At 45.8% G+C, this 21,341-nt stretch overlaps 1 protein-coding gene across 16 annotated transcripts in view; it reads right to left on the bottom strand.

Annotated features, from left to right (window-relative positions):
* The window catches only part of ASPH (aspartate beta-hydroxylase), a 201,194-nt gene that overhangs the window by 9,546 nt on the left and 170,307 nt on the right, over positions 1–21,341 (bottom strand). For all 16 annotated transcript variants that reach the window (XM_075125190.1, XM_075125174.1, XM_075125184.1 and 13 more), the window contains 3 exons: positions 17,708–17,845; positions 3,394–3,529; positions 2,460–2,551 (listed from right to left, as the gene is read on the bottom strand). In XM_075125190.1, coding sequence (XP_074981291.1) covers positions 2,460–2,551; positions 3,394–3,529; positions 17,708–17,845 — 366 coding nt within the window. The remainder of the gene's footprint in view (positions 1–2,459; positions 2,552–3,393; positions 3,530–17,707; positions 17,846–21,341) is intronic.

Raw genomic sequence — 21,341 nt, 5'->3', positions numbered from 1 at the left:
AAGGTTCAGGAAAGATTCTTTCAGGATGGGTCACCACTGAGTATGGGTTATAGTTGTTTGATGATACCTGTGTGGGTTCCAATGAGGGTGGTATGTAACAACTAGGGTGTGCAGTCAGAGGGGTTTTTATTTCTGTATTGAAGTAGGTCCCCTTGGGGTCTCATGGAACAGGCCACCCAAATATCCCAAGAGAACCTTCTTCAACACAGAGATAAAACCCCGATCAACTGCACACCTATGGTCCCACCCTGGAACGCATATGGGGTATCATCAAACAACTTATGCCATACATATAATTAATAAGTACTGTACCACACATACATTATTAATATATAACATCCATAAAACTGCATTAAAATAATGTTACGTTTGTAGAGTCAAGCATTCAAAACTTAGGAAATGCCAGAATTAAATCTGCCCACGCTACTTTATTTGACTCCGTTATGATATGCGATAGGATAAAATCTTTATATGGTATCACATACTATTTTTTCCACAGGATCTCTGTCTTGTTCAGAAAATGAGTAGTTAATTATTCATTTTTCCCCCCTCATTCAATGTGTCCCCCCAGACTTTATTTAATGCACACCATCCAATCCCTGTGCTGAATAAAAAATTATGAATTTCCTTACAGGTGTTTCTACAATGCTCTCCTCATAATAACTGAGTGCTTCAAAAACATGAACGAATTTATCTTTACAACACCCTGTGAGTGTATAACTTTATTTTATGGAAAGGGAACTGAGGAACAGAGAGAATTCTTTAACAGGGTACTAAATGGGAGGAAGCAGTAGATGAAATATAACTTGCTTTTAATGAGGTTTTTGACACAGTCCCACACAACATTCTCATAAGCAAACTAGGAAAATGTGGTCTAGACTAAATTACTATAAGGCTGGGTGCATAACTGGTTGAAAGACTGTACTCAAAGAGTAGCTAACAGTGGTTCACTGTCAAACTGGGAGGAAGTATCTAGTGGGATCCTGCAGGTGTCTGTCTGGGATCTGGTACTGTTCAATGCTTTATTAATTACTTGGATAATGGACTGGAAAGCATGCTTATAAAATTTGCAAATGACACCAATCTGGGAGAGGTTGCAAGAACATAGGAAGATAGGATTAGAATTCAAAACAACCTTGACAAATTGAGAATTGGTCAGAAATCAACAAAATGGAATTAAATAAAGACAAGTGCAAAGTACTACACTGTGGAATGAAAATACAAATGGGGAATAACTGACTAGGCAGCAGTACTCCTGAAAAGGATTGAGTTATTGTGAATTGAGTTATTCAATTAGTTATTGTGGATAACTAATTGAATATGAGCCAACAACATGATGCAGCTGTGAAAGAGACTAATATCATTCTGGGGTGTATTAACAGGAGTGTGGTATGTGAGACACAGGAGGTAATAGTCCCGCTCTACTTGGTGCGAGTGAGGCCTCTCCAGATTATTGTGTTCAGTTTTGCATGCCACTCTTTCAGAAAGATATCGACAAACTGGAGAGAGGTCAGAGGAGAGCAACAAAACTGATAAAAGGTTTAAAAAACCTGACCTATGAGGAAAGGCTTAAAAAAAGGGGTCTGTTCGTCTTGAGAAAAGAAGACTGAAGGGGGACCTGATAACAGTCTTCAAAAAGCTTAAGGGCTGTTATCAAGAAGTGATCAATTATTCTCCATGTCCACTGAAGGTAGGACGAGAAGTAATGGTCTTAATCTACAGCAAGGGAGATTTAGACTAGAGATTAGGGAAAACTGTCTAACTATAAGGTAGTTAAGCACTAGAATAGGCTTCCAAGACAGGTTGTGGAATCCCTGTCATTGGAGGTTTTTAAAAACAGGTTAAACAAACACTTATCAGGGATGGTCTAGATATACTTGGTCCTGCCTCAGCAGGGTCCCTTTCTGAGGTCCTTTCCAGACCTACATTTCTATACTTCTTTAAATTTGGAATGCTTGACTTTGCACCCCTAGCATCCTTTTAATGCAGTTTTTGGAAGCAACTTCCTAATTAAAACATTGAAAAAAATGACATTTCATCCTGTAGAATCATACTGACCTAGCTCGGGCCATCAGCTGGGTCTGGACATTTAGATCCTCAACTAACTGAGTAATTGGTAGCAGGAATAGGCTGTTACTCTCTATGTGGACCAGGCACTTGGCAGGGAGATACACAGCATCCTGTGGTGAGTCTTAAAGTTGCCTTCCAGAGGCAGAAACCTGAGGAAGGGCAATGGAAGCGGCACTACTACCTGCCTGCCTTGAGGTGAATCTTCACGCTGACCCATGAGCCAGATTGGTGCAAGTGGGTATCGTTTATAACTTCCTGAACCAGCTGCAGTGGATCTGGCCCACGGAATGAACTCTGCTCTAGTCAGTGTCCCCTATGGGTACAGTACTCATCAGCATCACCTTGCCCCACCCTCTTGGATTGCAGTAATGAAGCATGTCAATAAGTACCTGTCCTCTTCGGCACCCTGTAGCCTCAGGGAATCTTTCCAAGAAAGCACATGTTTTAGGGACGCCTTTACAGGCATTTTCATTTTTTCTTCCTAACAAAACAAATTGGCAAGTGAAACACTAAATGAATAATCGCTACACTTCCCACTCACATAAGCATGTTTCATCCAAAGATTTCAAAGAGCTTTCTACAAAAGCCAGGTAAGCGTCACTGTCCCCATTTCACAGAAGCAAAGAGAGGATAGACACTGAAACTAAAGCAAAGAGAGATGGCTTGCAATATTATCAGTTTAAGTTATAGCACCCTGCTTTTAAATCATTCATTTAGGGTATGAGTCATAAGACAATGAATGAGGCTTTATGGGGAAAAAGAGATGAAAGTGACTCCCATTAAGACAAACTATACCTCAGTGTTGAAATGATATATTTTAAAGTTCTTTCTAATGTGTAAATCCCTACACTACTTAAGGTCATTCCAACATTCAGGCCTCCCACATCACAGCTCAGAGAAAGAGCAGCTGGTTTATTAAAACATATACTGTAGCTCATATCATTTCTGAATGACAGAATTTAATCTGGTTGGTGACAAAAGACTGGAGATACATTTTTTCCTTCCCACCTTCTCTCCATCCTCTGGGCTGATTTGTACTTGTGCACTACTGACTTTGCTAGAACAAAATCTTGGCAAATTTGCCAAGAGATGGGTATTGTGGTGTTGGATTCTGCAGGTGCTCCTGGGCAATGTGATTTATCATAAAGAATTCTTGCTCACTATGCTCAGGGTGCAAATTCCACAGGCTCAGATGACAGTTCAGGAAACTTAACAAAATAGCATTGGTTTCGTAAAGCTATATTACTATTTCTTATTACAGAATATGGAGTGAACGAAGGGGAGGGGCCAATGAGAAGGAACACTAATAAATAGGTTACTTACCTTGCTGCCACAATGTGAACTGGCTCCAATCTCCCTTTTCTCGCAGGTTCTCATCTTCAGGTAAGAAGAGGCCTTTTCCTTTATCCATCACAGAAAGCCCTTCATCACGAATAAGCTTCCAGTTTTTTTCTAGGGACTGTAGTGAGAACCATCATTATTATTCTGAGAATTTGTGTTCAGTTTTAGCACCTCTTTAGTTTTTCTGCTTCTCTCTCTTTTTTTAATTTAACAGCAGTAACAGCGTTCATCTTTGTCAAGTTTCCTTACTTTCAGTTTTTGTGAAGGCATTTTAAGGCTGTAAAAACAACCATCATGTCATTCTTCAGATTCAATTACTTTTGTATCATAATAATTTCAATAATCCCCAGCCAGCTCACAGACTGGCCCCCACTTTAATTTGCTTTTTCATTAGCCTAAGGGCTGTGTAACATATCATTTTATATTGCAAGCTAACAAGAGTGCTGATGATCTGTTCACTCTCAGCACACTAGTACTTGGCATACTCTCGAGACAACAAGCCCACTACCATAATCTGAAACTCAAAACGACCAACTGAGTTTTACGGTTCAAAGTGGAACAATATAAGCACTCTACTTAACTCTGCAATTATAAGTTAAAACTTCAGTGAGGTCTACTAAGCTTCATTTGCGTACTCTGATACCTTCCTTGAAAAGGAAGATAATATTTGACTTGAAATTCCAGCAGAAGGATTATATACACAGTCACTGAAAATGGTGGAGAAGTTTAAATCATAAACATCTATCCTCTTTTTAGCCAGTATGCATTCAAAACTGAATCATTCTTCAAAAGTTAGTATGAGAAATTTAAAGCTCTACTCTTCTCTGCTTCCTTAGGACATTATATTTGCATAGAATCTTATAAATTACAGAATTAATATTCTAATTGTAGCCAGTAATTTTAATCTTACAGTCGTATAAGTGAACACAGTAACAATTGGACCTAATGATACAAAAATAATTTCTATTTCCCAACCATTTACTTTGTTCACTGAACCACATTTTGCATGAGCAATTTTGCATTTCCTCCTCCAATTTTTGAAAACAAAAGTATTTGTGTAGGAATATTTTAATTCATTTCAACATGGGCTCTTACTGGTTCGTCTCCATATCATCTGTTTGAATGTGATGGGCTAGATGCAAGGATTGCTATGAGAAATTCTAAGATCTGTGTTCACGCAGGAGGTCAGAGTAGATGACCATAATGGTCGCTTCTAGCCTTAAAATGTGTGAATCCATGACATTTCCATTTCAGTCCAATGGCTGCCTTGCCACTTGACTTTCTTCAGTTAAATGACAGGCAGTAAGCGGAGCCCAGAAAATGGATACCTTGATACAACTGCAAAGTGAAGATGTGATTATAGCATGGATAGGTATGTTTGTGTTAGCTTTAATTTAGCTAGTACAGGTAACAATAGTAGTGTAGACATAGTGGCACCATCTAGCAACCTGAGTACATACCCCAGCTGGCTCCGAGAGCATGCCAGATTGGTGCCAGCTTTGCTAGAGATAGTATGCTGAAAATAGCAGCGTGGATGTTGCAGCATAGGCAGCTGCTCGGCCAATCACCCAAGCTTGTACATGGGGGTCGAAAAGGTTAGCTCAAGCCCAGTTAGCACCAGTCTGTCTATTTAGACTGGGAGGCACACTCCCTGCTGCAACATAGACATACCCGGGAGGGACTGGACTCTGATTGCTATGCCATGCTGAAGTCCATGCCACCACATCTACACAGATATTATTATCTGGCTAACTAGATCAAAACTAATCTGGTTGTGCCTACCCATGTGACAATCAGACCTTCACTTTGCAGCACAGATGTATCTAAAGAGCTTTAGAAGTACAATTCCTAGAATTCTCTAGGTTTTCCACAATAAAATGATTGACTCTTACCAGCTCTTTTATGAGTGTGTGTGCCAAGATCTAGGAAAATTAGGATTGTACTTCCTGTCTATTGTAGATCTCCCTTTTTTTTTTCTAGTGGCTAGGAGTCTCTCTCTCTCTCTCCCTCTCCAATATAAGAGACAGTGTTTGCAATTACTGTGCTTCCTACTGTGCTCATTGTAGCCTCTTTTCAGGTGGGGTTCACTACAATCTTCCTGTATACTTAACTCCAACAAGAAAAAAAATCATTTTCCAACAAAAACTACAGAAGCTTTACTTTTCTTATTGGGGCGGGAGGGAGGGAAGCAAAAGTCCAATGATCAAACAAGTTTACAGACTCATTGCCAGCCATACATTGGTAAAAATACTTTACGCCTTCACTGCTTGGGAATCCAGGAGTATATGAGGGTAGAAAACATCCTTGACACATGCATGGGCAACAGATGGGTAAATAGAGGGATCAGATGCAAGCCTTATGAAGTCCTTTAGAGATTTCACCCTTCCACACTAGTATGACCTACATAGTGTCCAAACAGATGAGAAAGACTGCACTGCTTAGGTCTGATGGAAAAGACAGAGCTGAATTTAGAATACCGGTAGTAATGTAGTCCTAAATAGCTCACAGGCTTCCTAGTTGCCTCAGATGCATATCAAAGAGCCCTGCAAACCCTAAAGCAGGGTACTTTATGGATATGCAGTTTCATATCATCCGCCTCTGAGACTTTTTGGAAAGGCTAGAATGGAGCACTGAAGACAGTGTTGTTAACCCAAGCCAGAATCGGCAGGTGAGTTAATACCAATTCATGTTCAAAGCTATAAAACGCTGTTGTTCCAGATGAAAGTACTATCGTGAATAACTGACCACCTATTGGCAGGAACAGAGGAAGGACACCAATGCAGCTTGACTTTATACAGGCCATAATTTAAAATAATACAGGTCAAGAAAATCAGAAAACTCTAAATGGTGCCAAAGGTGCTTTGTGACAAATGCCTCAATCCTCTGGCCCAAAAAGGAGAGGCTGAGACTGGGCAGTGATTAGCTAGAATATCAGTATCAAGCATTTCTTCCATTTGAGCAAGGATCTAATGCAAAAGGTCTGTATCTTTCCCTCCCAAAAGGAGATATTGTTAATCCCTGACAATAACTGGTCCAGCACCCATCTCTTGCTAATATGAAGAGCATGGGTCTATATCACAGCTTGTATGTAGCATCTTCCCTACCACTTCTAGAGGTTTGTAAGCAAACCAGGCCAAAATTCAACTGGAAGGTCCTTTTACTTTCCTTTTAAGACTCTGTCTCCACAGACCTGCGGACAAACTGATTTGAATAGAACTGAATATGTCTGCAAAGCAACTTGATAATTCTTCACTACAAGTAATATTCACATCTGTCTCTTATCAGATGGAAAGTGGATTCAGGAGCCTGAGCACTACGTGGAAAAGTTCAAACACAGCTCGGTGTTTATCTCCAAGACCCTGGTTTTGAAAACACTTACACACATGCTGAACTTTAACTATGAGTAAGGCTGCGAGTTTCTCAGGGAGGTCACAGATTCTGTGACTTTCCGCGACTTCTGTAGTGGCCAGCTGCACCGGCCGCTGCTGGGGCAGTCTCAGGCCACCACCACCACCCCAGCAACAGCAGGAGTTTGGGTGGGGAGCTCAGGGTTGGGAGTTGGGGCGCGGGAGTGGGTGAGGGCTCTGGGTGGCATTTACTTTGGGGGTGGGGATAAGCTCCCCAGAAGTGGCACTTCCCTTGGCTCCTAGGCCAAGGGGCTCTGTGCACTGCCTCCACCTGAAGGCAACACCCCCGCAGTTCCCATTGGCTGTAGTTCCCAGCCAATGGGAACTGCAGAGCCAGCACTCGGGAAGGAGACAGCACGCAGAGCTGTGTGACGTCACCATTTCCGGGGAGGTGTGGAGCTGGGTAGGGAGCTTGCCAGCCCCGCCAACTCCCCCCCCCCGCCCTCCCTGCCCCAGCACCAGTCCCAGGACACCCCCTCCCCCAAACACCCACAGCACCCCTTGTGTTGCCCCCCTCCCCAAGATTTAGTCGGGGGTATATAGTACAAGTCGTGGAGAGGTCACGGGCCGTGAATTTTTGTTTACTGCCCATGACCTGTCCATGACTTTTACTAAAAATACCTGTGACTAAAACGTAGCCTTAACTATGAGTAGTCCTGTTGAAGTCAAGCACATGAGTGTTTGCAGGACTGGGACCAACTGTCTTGCTGATATTCCAAGTACTGGCATTTCCCAGGAAAATATTTAAAATTACCATACCGTATTATTTGCATAATTTCAAACAACAGGTTAAGACGAGCCAACTCTTTTGAGTTGTGATCCAATCTTGGTTCAAATCAAGAATCCAAATGTGAATAGTATCTTGAGTACAAGCATTTGTTCAATAAGAGCTGATTTCTATAAACCCCTACATGTTTTTTTCCTCAATGTCTTTTTCTTAAACAGTAATTGCATCTTATTATTGCTTTGCATCTGATTACACTGTAGATTTTAATTGCAAATACTGTACTACACCTGAGTATGGGTTCTCTTCACTTAATCTTGATTTTTAGAAAAAAAAAGAGTACTGAACACAACAAGAAATCCTCACTCTGAGTTTCCAAAGCCTATTTAATCTATAAACATCACCAGTGTCACAAAATAAATGTTTAATGCCTTTGCTCTTTGCAAGACAGGCCTTTCCTTAAAGTCTCTACCCACTTTTTTATATTAAACAGTTACTCCTCCTAATTTACAACTTAATTTCACCATTCAGTTTTAACCTTTATCCTTTGTTTTCTAAACCATTTCAAACCTAGGTGTCAGCACGACCTGCAAAAGGTTCTATTTAACCACCCAGCACTCTTTTCAAGGCCAATTATGGATTGGGGATATGTGGTAGGGTAGCTACCGCTTTCATTTTCTTCCAGCTGAGGATGGCTTGAATTTCTTAATTAGTAAAATCCACATTGCCAGAGAAAACAGAGAGTACATGATCTAGTTTAATCAATCATTTCCACTCAGTGTAGTACATTGCTGGCAAAGTATTACTGGGATCCTTTCCAAATGTCAAAGCTACAATATAAGGAAAGGACAACATTATTTGTGTTGGTACGTATTTAGGACTAGTGAAGATTATTTCAGGATACAAAAAATGGCTTACCTTTTGTACATTTTGAATAAGAACTAACTCAACAGAAAGTAAACATATATTGGATTTAAATAAAAATACCACACAACGGTGCAATGAATCAAAAATATCCTGCTACATGCTAGCAGAGGGGCAACTAATTGCACCAAGGAAAGGTGCCAGCTGCAGAAGCAACTTAGTTTGCTTTTCATTCAGAGACGTATTTATTCCTTTCGTGGAGACTGAAGAAGAAAGGAGGAGTTTCCTGCATCTTATTAGGGCTTGTCTACAGTGGCACTTTACAGCACTGCAACTTTCTTGCTCAGGGGTGTGAAAAAATACCTCATGGAGGTGGGTTTTTTTAAGAGCACTGGGAGAGCTCTCTCCCAGCGCTGTGCCACAACTACACAAGCCACTATAAAGCGCTGCCGCGGCAGGGCTTTAATGTTGCCAGTGTAGACAAGCCCTCAGAATCCAAATCCCTCAAATACTATGATGATGACCGAGACAGACATAGAAAGAGCAATATTACCAGCATACCTACTTACCAGTCACTCAACAGGCTCTTTCCATGCAGCTCGTTTAGATTCTCTGCCCTCTAGGGAATTGGAGGCTTGTCACCAATTAGGCTTGTCCCTATTTTTTTCCAAGGACCCTCCAAAGCTTAATTATTAAACTGTATGCAGCAGTTGCAGGGGCATTAACCCCTTGCTTACCAGGCATAAGCATCCCTTGAAATGGTAATATTTTAAAATATGCTTATACTCATTTTTGAATATTCCCTGGATCCTGGAATTAGCTGTGTTATTGTAAAGGAAAGGAAAGGAAAGTGACTATTCTCAAACTAGGAATACTAGAAAAAGGCATTTTCCCCTAAGCTCTTTGTACACTGGGCAAGACAAGACATAGTTCAATTCTCATTCCCATCCCAAAGAAACCATAACAGAACATTAAATACGTTTATGGTAGTCTAAGCGACAAAATGGTACTGTTTTGAACATGGCTATGCACTGCTGTGTTAAGTAATACAATGAACACATTATAGCAGACAGTGTAGATCAGGACAAACTGTGTTCAGCATTGTATCACTAATAATGAATAAACCCTCAGTGTGTAGAATTTAATCACTGTAAAGCTGCCATAGTACTGAATATGGTTTGTTCTGGTCTACACTGACTGCTAACTTGCATTCAACAATACGTAGAACAGCTCTGAGGGAGAAGAGGCCTGATTATCTACTGCCTGGCACCTTGTGCAGCCATGTACCCCTGTGCAAAGAAAGTGTCAAACTCTTTCATTCCTGTTTGGTTGCAATTTACATCCATCTCACATAGATGTTAAATGACCATATAAGATGCAAAACAGGGAAGAATGATTACAGATTGGTTTTCATCATGTGGGATGGGGAAACAACTTGCACAGATTTTCATCCTTTTAACAAAAATTTAAACGGCAGTCAGAATGTCTTTGAAGTTAATAAAACAGCCGTTTTTATTAAGCTTGTTACCACCGTCTCGGGAATGCTACTGCACATTTTGCTCGCAGCACAGTACATCTTTAGAATTAATTTGACCTTTTTTTAAATATTCAAACAATTGTATTGAGTTATTGGGGGGTGGGAATGGTAATGGGTGGGAGAGGATACAATACTACAAATCTTTTTTGGAGATGCCTTCAACTTATATTTTGGACTCACACTAGCAATTGTGAAGGTTACCTTAAACTTAAAGAATGTGAAATATCTCTCTCCCCAGTTAAAGTAAAATGTGCACATAAATCAAGACCAGTAATACAGCCCAAGTGCAATGACATAATCTGTCTAAATATTGCGTTACCTCTGAGTACTTTAGTAGTCATCACCCCATAGTACTGTGCATCCAACCTGATTTAGCTTTTTCTTTTAATCAGTATTTTGCTTACAGTGGTTAACAAATGTTAAAGGACCAGGTTTCGCTGTTATTTGGACAAATGACTGACCTAGCTACCTTGGTAGTGATTTCCCATTTTCTACATGGGAAAAACACAGACTGCACAACTTTGTATACAGCTGTAATTGACTACAACTACTACAAACAAAAACATTTTAAATTCCATCATGGGCAATATTTTTAACATATAAATGAAAGACACAAAATAAAATAAATATCATAAACTAATAAATATGAGACACATAATGTGAGTATACAAATATTTTCCAATGTCAGCTTTCAGATCCAAATTTACAAAAGCCTGGAAATTGCAGATGGTAATTCATATCAAGCTTCAGAAATTCTACATTTTCCTTGACATCCATCTATCCCAATTGTTGTTTCACTTCCTTATATTATTGATCTTCCTCTTACTGTTCCTACTCTCTTCTGTCATTCATTGTGATTGTACTTTTGTGCTTTCAGGGATTCCATTGCTTGTATGGTTTACATAACTCTATTCTATGGACTTAAAAGTGCTCTTAAGGCGCAATATCACCACTGAAGAAATTCAGGGAGGCACTGTACTTCAGAAAGGCAGGCTCAGCTCCTGGAAATCCCAAAGTGCTGGGGTAGCATGACCACTGCATCACCTTTGGCGAGGGTGCAGTATTCACTTCCTCTCTGTGCCTCTGCTGGTGGATGTGGATGGGACCGGGCCATGGCTCCATCTTTCCTGAAGCTAGCTCTGAAAGGCACTGCCCTGAGGACTTGCACAGTGCACAGCTCCTTGGCAGGGCAAGAGGCACCCTGTGTTTTGATCTCTCCCTTGTGCCAGGCAATATATGGTTCTACATGTTTTTCTTCATATACAGTGTGTGTATGTGTGTGTGTGTGTAGTGTGATAGACCCAGTCCAGTTGGGTAGAGCAGAGTAGCCTTATTGGGATCGAGGAAGTGCAAAGGGATCCCCCCCAGCCTAAGGTTGGTTGATTAAGCACCAGCGCTCTCCCTCGAAGGGAGAGACCCTGGAGTAGTCCTGTCCATCTCCGGAGCTGCTCTACCACCCTGCCCTCTAAACTGTGCCAGTTCTCCGGTGGAGACGGATGCGTGGCAGAAAGGTAAATGCCGAGATGGAGCAGCGGACCCGCACTCCACCGGATGGCCTGAAGCACGGGTGGGAGGGAGCTCGCCTGCTGCCAGTCCCCTACCACCAAGCCAGAGCTCTTGACCCAGTTGAACCGGGCAAAGAAGGTTGCCGAGTAGATGGCCTGGCAAGCCTCCACCCACGCCAAGTCACCCAGGTCCTGGACCATCGACGGCGTATGCCGACAGGACCAGCCGCAGCTCCAGCTCCAGCAGCATCAACCCTGTCAACCTCCTGCGGAGGAGACAGAGGAAGGGCTCGATCGCCAGAGCGTACAGCTTGTTCGAGAGTGGGCACCCCTGCCGTACTCCTCGCCTGAAGCTGACCAGTTGGGTCGGGGTCCAGTTGAGCCTGACAAGACACTCTGCGGAGGCGTACACCACCCGGAGAAAACCCACAAACTGGGGTCCGAAGCCAAACGCACGCAGAGTGCTCAGGAGATACCCATGGTCCACCCTGTCAAACGCCTTCTCCTGATCCAGGGATAGGAGGGCAAACGACAGACCGTCCCTACACCCGAATTCCAAGAGGTCCCGGACCAGATAAAGGTTGTCGAAGATGGTGCGGCCTGGGACGGTGTAGGTCTGGTCTGGGTGGATCACGTCCACCAGCATGGACCCTAGCTGCAGCGAGATGGCTTTCGCTACGACCTTGTAGTCCGTGCTGAGGAGCAAGACGGGATGCCAATTTTGTAAATCGCAGAGGTCCCCCTTCTTCGGCAATAAGGCGAGCACGGCTCGCCTGCACGAAAGAGGGAGGACCCTGCTCTGCAGAGACTCGGCCCAGACGGTGACTAGGTCTCAGCCGAGGACATCCCAGAACACGTGGTAGAACTCCACGGTCAGCCCGTCCATGCCCGGAGATTTATTGGTGGGCATGCAGCAGAGGGCTTCCGAAAACTCAGCCAGAGTGAGAGTCAGCTCTAGCCGGTCTTGGCCGCATGCGCTGACCATCGGGAATTCGTCCCAAAGCACTCTGCAAGCATTAGGATCGGTCGGATCCAGGGAGAAAAGCCCTCCATAGAAGGCCCTGGCCCTCCCGCACATCTCCGCCGGATCCGTGAGGGGGTGCCGTCCTCTGCTAGGAGGCAGGTGATGTGCTTCTTGGCCCCCCTCCTTTTCTCCAGGGTGTAGAAGAAGCAGGAGCCGCAATCCATCTCCCGAAGGAGGCGGATGTGGGATCGAACAAAGGCACCCCGGGCCCAATGGTCCTCGAGGGCCCGGAGCTTCTCCCGCTTCTCCCGGCATGCCCCGCAGAGGGATGGATTCTCGGGGCTGGCGGCCTGACATCTCTCCAGCTCTAAGACCTCCCGTTCCAACTGCCCTATCGCTGCATCCCTCCGTCGGCTGGCGCCCCGGGTGTAGTCACGGCAGAAGAGCCAGGCGCGCACCTTCCCCAGGTCCCACCACTGCCGCACCGAGGGAAAGGCACACCGCTGCCCTCACCAGGCCAGCCAGAACTCCCGGAAGGATGCCACGAAGCCCACATCCTCCAACAAGCTGTTGTTAAAATGCCAATAGGCCGGCCCTGACCTCTCTGCACAGAGAGAGACCGTCACGGTGGCTAAGTGATGATCGGAGAATGGGGCCAGCCGGATGCTGGAGGAGTGGGCCCGTGAAAGGTGGAAATGTGATAAATAGATGCGGTCCAACCGGGAGTGTCGTGACCGATGGGCCTCCACCCGGACAAAAGTGAACGTTGAGACGTTGTCCGGGTGATGGTCGCGCCAGATGTCCACCAAGGAGTGATGGTAGACTATCTCCCGGAGGATGTCCGCAGCAGCCAGGCACTGCTCGGTCCCCGAGCGGTCCCGCTCCTCGAGGGTAGTATTAAAGTCCCCGCCCAGGACCAGGCACTCACGAGGATCCAAGGTGCCGAGGAAGGCGGATGCCTGCTGAAAGAAACGCAGCCGCTCCGGGCCCAATGTCGGGGCACAGATGTTGACAAGATTGACCACGAGCCCCTCCATACGGACCCGGAGGTGCAGCAGGCAGCCCGGCACAGCCTCGGCGACCCCCAGCACCTCGGGCCGTAGGTCGGGGGAGAACAGGGTCGCCACTCCAGCCGTACGAACTGTGAGATGGCTAAAGTAGACCCTGTCCCCCCATTCCAGCCGCCAGCTATCTTCGGCAGCCGGATCCATATGGGTCTCCTGCAGGAAAACCACAGAGTACCCCCTCCCAAAGGAAGGAGAGCACCTGGTACCTGCGGAGATCCATCCTACAGCCCCGGGTGTTTAACGTTGTGATGGTGAGAAGTGCCATGAAGAGGGCTGGGGGGGTTCCTCGCCGGCAGGGACGCTCGCGGTTCCCAACGGGCCACGCAACAATCTGTGACCTACCCCGTAGGTGAGTAGAGAGTCACAGAAGAGGCAGACCCGCTGGTAGGACGCGGCAGCCTGCTTCCCAGTCCTTTTACCCTCCCCCATGAGGGCCCTCGCAGCCTGGAGGATTTGATGGAAGTCCCTCCATCGCTGGAGAGCGAGCTGCACCTTGTTACAGGAGCCCCGGACATCCTCAAGGAACTCCCGCAGCTCCTCTCGCAGCGTATGGGGGGGGCCAGGGTCACTAGCCCCAGCTTTCCTCCGGAGGGACCACTGACACAACCCCATGGCCCACTGAAACGGGCAGGCAAGGAGCAGACCCCCGACATGGCGCCCGATGGGCTGGCGCCACGCAGCCCCCCTCAAACCCCGGCTCGATTGGGGGCGGCGGAGGGAAGATAGCAGTCCCTAGTGAGTTGGGACTGGGAAATACAGAGGCCGCTCCCTGTGGGCTATCCTCTAGGAGCGAGGAGATGACGGCCCCAGGGGCAGCAATGATATCACCAGGGGTGGAGGGGACAGGGACGGGGTTGACATCAGAGGCAGGGCAGGGATCCAGAGTGGGAGCAAGGCAGGGGTTGGGTGCAGAGTCTTGGAGAGGGGCAAAAGCTGGATCCTGGGCCCTAATAGCCAGGCCGCTGGGAAATGGCCCCTCTCGATCGAGCTCTGGGAGCTGGGGGCAGGGAAGGGGGCCCTCTGTGATGCTGGGCTCCGGCACAATGGCCGGCGTAGTTGCCATGGCATCTTCAGTGGGGTCCCCGCCCGGGAAGGAGGTCGGTCGCCACTTGCCCATGAGGGGCAGCCCGTGGGGCTCGGATCCCAGCTGCACGGCACCAGCGGTTGCCTCGGTGGGCTTGGCGGCCAACAGCAGGGTGCCACCCACAGCCGGGCAGATGGAGGAGCCCAGGGAACCCTTGGAGGCGGGAGTAAAAACAGTGGTTAGGAGGAGGGAGCATGGAGAAGGCGGGGCTGGGGTGAGGTTGCTCAGATCGAGGCCCGCTAGCAGAGGGTCATCCTCCCGCTGGGTGACCGGGGTCAGACCCAGGGCCTCAATCTCCTCGTAGATGGAAGGGAACTCTCCTTCCACCACCCCAGAGTTTTCCCCGCCAGTGCCCGAAGCGATGCTTGCGGAACAAGAGGATGTGATGGAAGGCGGGGTCGTTGCAGCCCAGCGAGAGAGGGCTCACGACAGAAATGGGCTTCCCCAGGGTCGAAAGGGCGGGTAATAGGGTGGCATTGGGAAGGAAGGGAGGGACGGAAGTCAGGACCAGGCAGACGGCCAGGTCCTCTAGCGGCTCCAGGGGGGTGAACATGCCCCCCACCGCCAGGCCCTTCTCCACCGCCTCCTGGGTGGCGGCCTCCGATGCTAAGAAGAAGACGACCTTGCCATACATTTTGGAGGCTGCCACAAAATGGCCGTGGGCCCCACCACCCTCGCCAACGCCCGCACGTACGTCTCCACGTGGGGCGAGGCGGGCACCAGGAGGCAACAGATGCCGTGCTTCCTGGTCAAGGTCGGGAAGGGGCCCCGGCCGCTATAGCTGGTAGCGGAGGCGGTGGGTGGGAGAGATGACTTAGCAGCAGGAGGGGGGGCTGCCGCCACCTGGGCGTATGCCTCCACCTGGGGGCCGGTGGAGGAGCACCCACAGAGCTGGCGGAGGGAACAGCGGGGCGGGATGCCGCGGCAGGTGGAGGGGCCGTGGCAGTGAGGGCAGTCCCTGCCATGGAAGGGCCTGGTCTTTTTGGCAGGGCCCTTCCCCTTCTTCCTACCCTGGCCCTTTACACTGGTTGGGGGGCTCCCCCAGAATCTGAGGGGGCGAGGAAGGTGGCAGCAGTGGAGGTCACCCCGGTGCCTGCCGCTGCCGGCGCCCTGGCGGGGGCAGTGGTCGGTGGTTTGGTAGCAGCGGTTAGGGTAGAAGTTCGGGGGGCGGGGGGTGATGGAAGGGCAGGTGGGAGAGGGGCAGCTGGGGCTGCTGGAGGGGCCCCACCCGCCATGTCCCCCATCATAATAAGCAGAGAGGGAGGGGAAAACACCAGAGAGAGGAGGGGAAAGGGGAAGCAGGTTGACCACTCCTCCCTGCTAGGCTGCAGGCAGGGGAGGAGGGCACCAAAAGGGGTGGGCTGGACAGGGGGCTATCAAGGGCTCGTGGGGGGCAGTCACTGACTCAGAATGGGAATCCGGCTCCTCTAGCTGCACTAGGGGAGGGGGGTCATAAGAACGTTAGGGGGTGCAGTGAGATGGGGCAAACTCAAACAGGCGAAAGGCACAAGCGCATGGGGGGTGGGGCATGGGCACACTGAATAAGGGACCAATCAGGGCAGGGGTACCACATGGAGAGGGGGGAGAACCAGGCTGGAGGTAGGACAGGGAACCAAGGAGCTAGCTTCAGAGGCCCAGCAGCAAGAGCAGCAGTCTCCCTCCTCCCTCCAGGCCAGTTGGGTTCAGCAGAGGAGCAGAAGGCAGTGCTTCTGGCCACTGAATGAACAGTTTTCTGTTCCCTGACTGACCAAAGCAGGGGCTGCTCCAGGCTAATGAGAACACCTGACTCCAATTAACCTGCAAAGAGTCAGGTGAGGCCATTAAGCTAATGTGACCACCTGACTCTAATTAAGGGCCCTCTGATAATATAAAAGGGCTCACTCCAGTCAGGCAGGGAGGAGCCAGAGGAGAGGAAGTATGGCTGAAGGGCTGGTTAATGAAGACACCCTCAAGTCATTGGTAAGGGAGAAGCAGGAGAGCTGTGGGGAAGTGGCCCAGGGAAAGGTAGCAACTCTGGCAGTGAAAGGTTGGCTGCCAACAGCTGCTACCATTGGGGTCCCTGGGCCGGAACCCAGAGTAGAGGGCGGGCCCGGGTTCCCCCCAATCCACCACTACAGAAACACCTCCTGGGAGGGGAAAACAGGCCCCTGTCAGGACAGGAGGCTAAACTGTTTGGTATGAGGCCAAACCTCCTTGCTGGCTTATGATGAAAAGGGCTCAGTAGACTGTATCCCTGGCCCTGGAGAGAGAAGGGCTACATGGAGGGTTGCAGTGAGCCTCTGAGGCTAGCATAAACCGCCTGGATGCGCGGGACCCACAGGGACAAGATCGGAGCTCTGCCACAGTAGATACACGCAGATTTTATATTCAATCAAAAGTTATTCAGGAAAATGTGTTTTTCTCAGTAACTGGGAAATTACAATGGACAGTCAATTTTTTTGCTTTAGAGCTGCACCAGAACCATAACATATGTTGGTTTATATATAAATATAAAAATGGCTGCCTTGGAGGAATCAGTCTGTTTTTTCATGGAAATGAGTAGTCGTGTTTTTAAAATGCCCGCATAGTAGAATGTTGCTGATTCACACTTTGCAACACACAAGTATGCACAAAAATGTTACTTCTTCCCATTTCTCATCAAGGTTTTCACAGCAGTCTGTTGTAGTAAGGTCTCTGTTTAAGGCTGTATTCTTTACAAGATATACTAGAATACATTTTTGCACATGATGAAGTATTACTATAAATATTAAAACTGAACTACACTTGTCAAATTAAATGAGCAAAGAACATTAAAAGAACTAAACAGTATTATCCTGGTATCCTTTATTGTATCTGTCACTTGGGACCTCGGCTCATATTTCTGATGCAATTAAAACTCCGAATGAAGCCACTGACTTTTGTAGTATAAGGGATGAAGGATTCAGCCCTTACTAATTACAAAAACTCAACAGTTCATAGGGGGTGCCCATCATTGGTGCAAATCACTGAGGTTCTGATGTCATTTTGCACCTGATAAACTTCAATGGCCTATCATGTAAATGTTGTATTTACTAATTAAATCTATTTCAGCCACCCACTGTAAAGCATCTGGAGTTAACTTTATAGTCTATTAGGTAAAAAGAGAGGGAGAAACTCATTACTTACCTTCACCAATTCAGTATAACCAGTTTCCTTTGCTGTCCACCAAGGCTGAGCTTTTAGTCCATTAACATTGTAGAGAGAGCGCTGCCAAACTGATGCAAAGTGTCCTCTCTGGTGCCCAAGCTCATACCACCTGTATGCCTAGCAGATTGCAATTGTTAACAAACAATTTACATCAGCCCAACTTCAGCAGAAAAGAATAATCTTAAAAAGGCATTTCAACACCTCTGAATGACACTCCCTCTTGACAAAGCAACAGGCTTCCTAAAGGAGCATCATTTTATCCTTTAAGATAGCCTGGTAATAAGCACTTAAGAAAAAAATAGAGTAGATAGCTCGAGTCAACCAAAGTTGTGAGACATTCCAGTCTGTAGTCACCAAGACAGGTGAAAATCAACCCATGGTAATTCACTGTTCCAATAGTTCAGGGGCTAACCTTGGACATGAGAGACTTGGGGGTTCAATCCCTTGCTCCACGTGAGCAAATCACTCCCCCCCCATCCCCAGTTCCCCATCCATAGAACAGGGATGACAGTACTTCCCTAGCACACAGGGATGCTGTGTGGACAAATACCATAAAGACTGTGAAGCACTCAGACACCATGGAACCAGGGGCTTTGTGAGAGGGGAATCCTGATTCCATACTAGCCAACACACCACACTCACCAGACCAGGAGGTGACCCCCCGAAATTCTCCCTGCTCTCCAGTCCCCTCTCCAAGGCTTCCCTGCTCAAGGCAGTGCTGCCAAGAGCCCCTCTCCCAGACCTCCTGAAACAGAGGACCCACCCTGCTTGCCCACCCCTCTTCTACCATGCCTCAGCCACTCCAAGCCAGCTGGGGAGCAGAGATTGAGGCAGGGGAGAAAGATCAGCTGGTGCCAGAGAGGAGACCCAGCTCCAGCATCCTGACTGCCCAGCATGGGAACAGTAACCCCTAGAGGCAGGGGCTGACTGGCAGCTGCCTTCTCCCCACCCAGTTCCATATGACTGTGCACATTTTGATTTATTGAATCAATTATAAAGACCCATTTGATTGCAGCCAGTGTGCCACAGTTTGCTAACCACTGCTCCACAATAAATCCTGTCTAACTCTTATGCTCTTGCTTTGGTCTGATCCTGCAAGCTTGACCTCAGTGGGACTACTCACATAAGCAAGGAATCGTAGGCTCTCACCCTCTATCAGCAGGCAAGGTTAATTTTGCCTTTTTCTGCCACTAAAGTACAGATCCAAGGAGAAGAAAAGATGATCTACTCCAAAGAGAACTCACCAGAAGGTGGAACACTGCGTGTGTTTATGATGTTGTATTAATTATTATTATTATTTGTATTCCAGTAACACGTAAAGGCCCCGGTTAGGCACTCTGTGCTAGACTGTACAAACATAGAATAGAAAACAGTCCCCTTATCCCTTCTGTTACAATGAATCCCTGGCTGTACACAGTAACTACAGTCATCTAGTAAATTGCACACATATGGCACAAAGGACGAACACCCAAGATTGTTTGCAGTAGAAATACAGATGTTTAACATTTAAGCGAAAGGACAATCACTTTTGGTTCTCTCTGTAGGTAAGCTTATAGACAAAAATGAATACAATCCAACTAAGCACATTTGACATTCCATCCAGTATAGGACAGTAATGCCAGCATATTAAACTGCCCCAAAAAGCCTAGAGAAGTAGAAACAAAAATAGAAGTGTTTCTTGTACAGGAATCAGATACTACAGTACTGCATGCTTTGACTTAATCTTAGCCATCACCGATTAAAGAAGCTATTGGATTTCTTCACATAATGGAATTCCTTCCTAAAAAATCTGATGTGTCATTTTAACCAATTACTTAATACACTTTTGTTCAAATAAAAAAAGTACTTTACACTTTAGTGGCTGAGTTGGATTTCAAAGACAAGTTATTAAGCAACCATCAAGGACTATGAAACCAGAGAGAATTATTTCTTTGGAGGTCTATGTTTAAGTTTTCATCACTCTTAAAACGTTGGATGATACTCTGGTGTATAAAACTCTGATCTATGAAGGATAGAATTGCTGCAAAATGTGCTCTTACAGTAAATGTATAAAGCACTGAAAAGCCGTGTTGACAAATAGAATAACAGTGGACAGCCTTGGAGCTTTTCCTTTTGATTGCTACAAAATATTACAAGTTTCTGAGAGGAGATTTTTAAAATTGTGTCTTTAGGTATGGATCATAAAAATGTTATGTATTACCTTGGGTAATCTCCAGTATATCTTTATAGTTTAAGTTTATCTGGGTTAAGCCTCTGAAATGGAAACAGGATGATTTTTTAACATATGTTCCTCAGCCTGTAGTTGTAACAACTATGACTACTAGTAGACTTTACATGCTCATTTGCAATATACCTAAAGCTAGCCCAGGTGACAAGAGTTTGAATTACCTGTTTGAACTACTGACTGTGGAGAGAGATCACTAGTGCTATTTATGTGTAGGGATGTATATTATTGTTAGCCCATATTAAAAACATTTTTATTTCAAATACATCTGTCAATGTCGGGAAAGATTAGACGGAGCCCACTCTATAATTTAAGATAGCTGCAACAATAAACAATGTTTTCCAGTTGATTAATAGTCTGATAATTACTTAGTCCATATAGTCCCCATGAAAAATCATTTTCTCCACTTATTCTTTACATAGTACTTTCCATTTATTTTATATTTTTTTAATTCAGTGTGCCATTTTATAGGATTATTTGAGTTGGAAAGAGCCTATTCTACTCTACCCCCTGCAATTTACCAAAGATGAATTGCTAATTTAGCCCTAATAGATGAATGTCTACTTTCTGTGATGACAATTCCGTATGTTCCTTATGTACTGATCTCTTTCCTTGATTAAATCTTGAAGTTCAGCAAGTCTAGCAAGGCCAGTGAGAAAAAGTTAGATTAACAGTGGACTTTCCCATTGTGATAAATTTAACAGTCTGCTCTACCCCAAGAAGTTCATTCATCATTGATTAGATCTTTTTCTACAGAACTTTGGCCTTCAACTCCATATACATTAGTACAAATCCCTACTTGGGAATTAGGATGGTACAAATTAATTGTGTCTGTGTGGTATCGTTAGCCACACATAATAATTTAGTCCTCTAGTATAGTCCTTACAAGCAGGATTCTTCTTCTTCTCCTTAATCTTCTCCACTTTGAGCATAAAAGCATTTCAATTTTGTTTTATTTATATATATATATTAGTACAAATACAAATTAGTAAATATATATATAAAGGGGAGGCCAACTAATTCTTATTTGCAAATTAATTTTTAAATCCACAAGAATTCAGCAGAGGGATATTTTATTAAACTTCCACAGGAGATAGCCCAACTTTAAAAATTGAGGTGCTAAAATATTGTCACCTGGATCTGGAGATTTAGCTTCAGTCTAATTGTTCCATGAGGAGTTATAATCACAGTTCTATAAGATTTTCATAAAATAATTGAAGGTCAGTCATATTTGGTTATCTGGTTCCAGTTAAGATCACAGCCAAAATCTGATTATAGCCACTGGTTTATGTTGACTACAGAAATGCCATGAGCAGATTCATTTGTTCCAATGATTGGATATAAGATACACAAGAGGACTGCATTTCTAAAATGGCTTGAATGTCAATG

Source organism: Caretta caretta, chromosome 2 (genome assembly GCF_965140235.1).
Source record: "Caretta caretta isolate rCarCar2 chromosome 2, rCarCar1.hap1, whole genome shotgun sequence".
In the NCBI taxonomy this organism is placed as follows: Eukaryota; Metazoa; Chordata; order Testudines; family Cheloniidae; genus Caretta; species Caretta caretta.
This window is presented reverse-complemented; position numbering and strand designations above follow the sequence as displayed.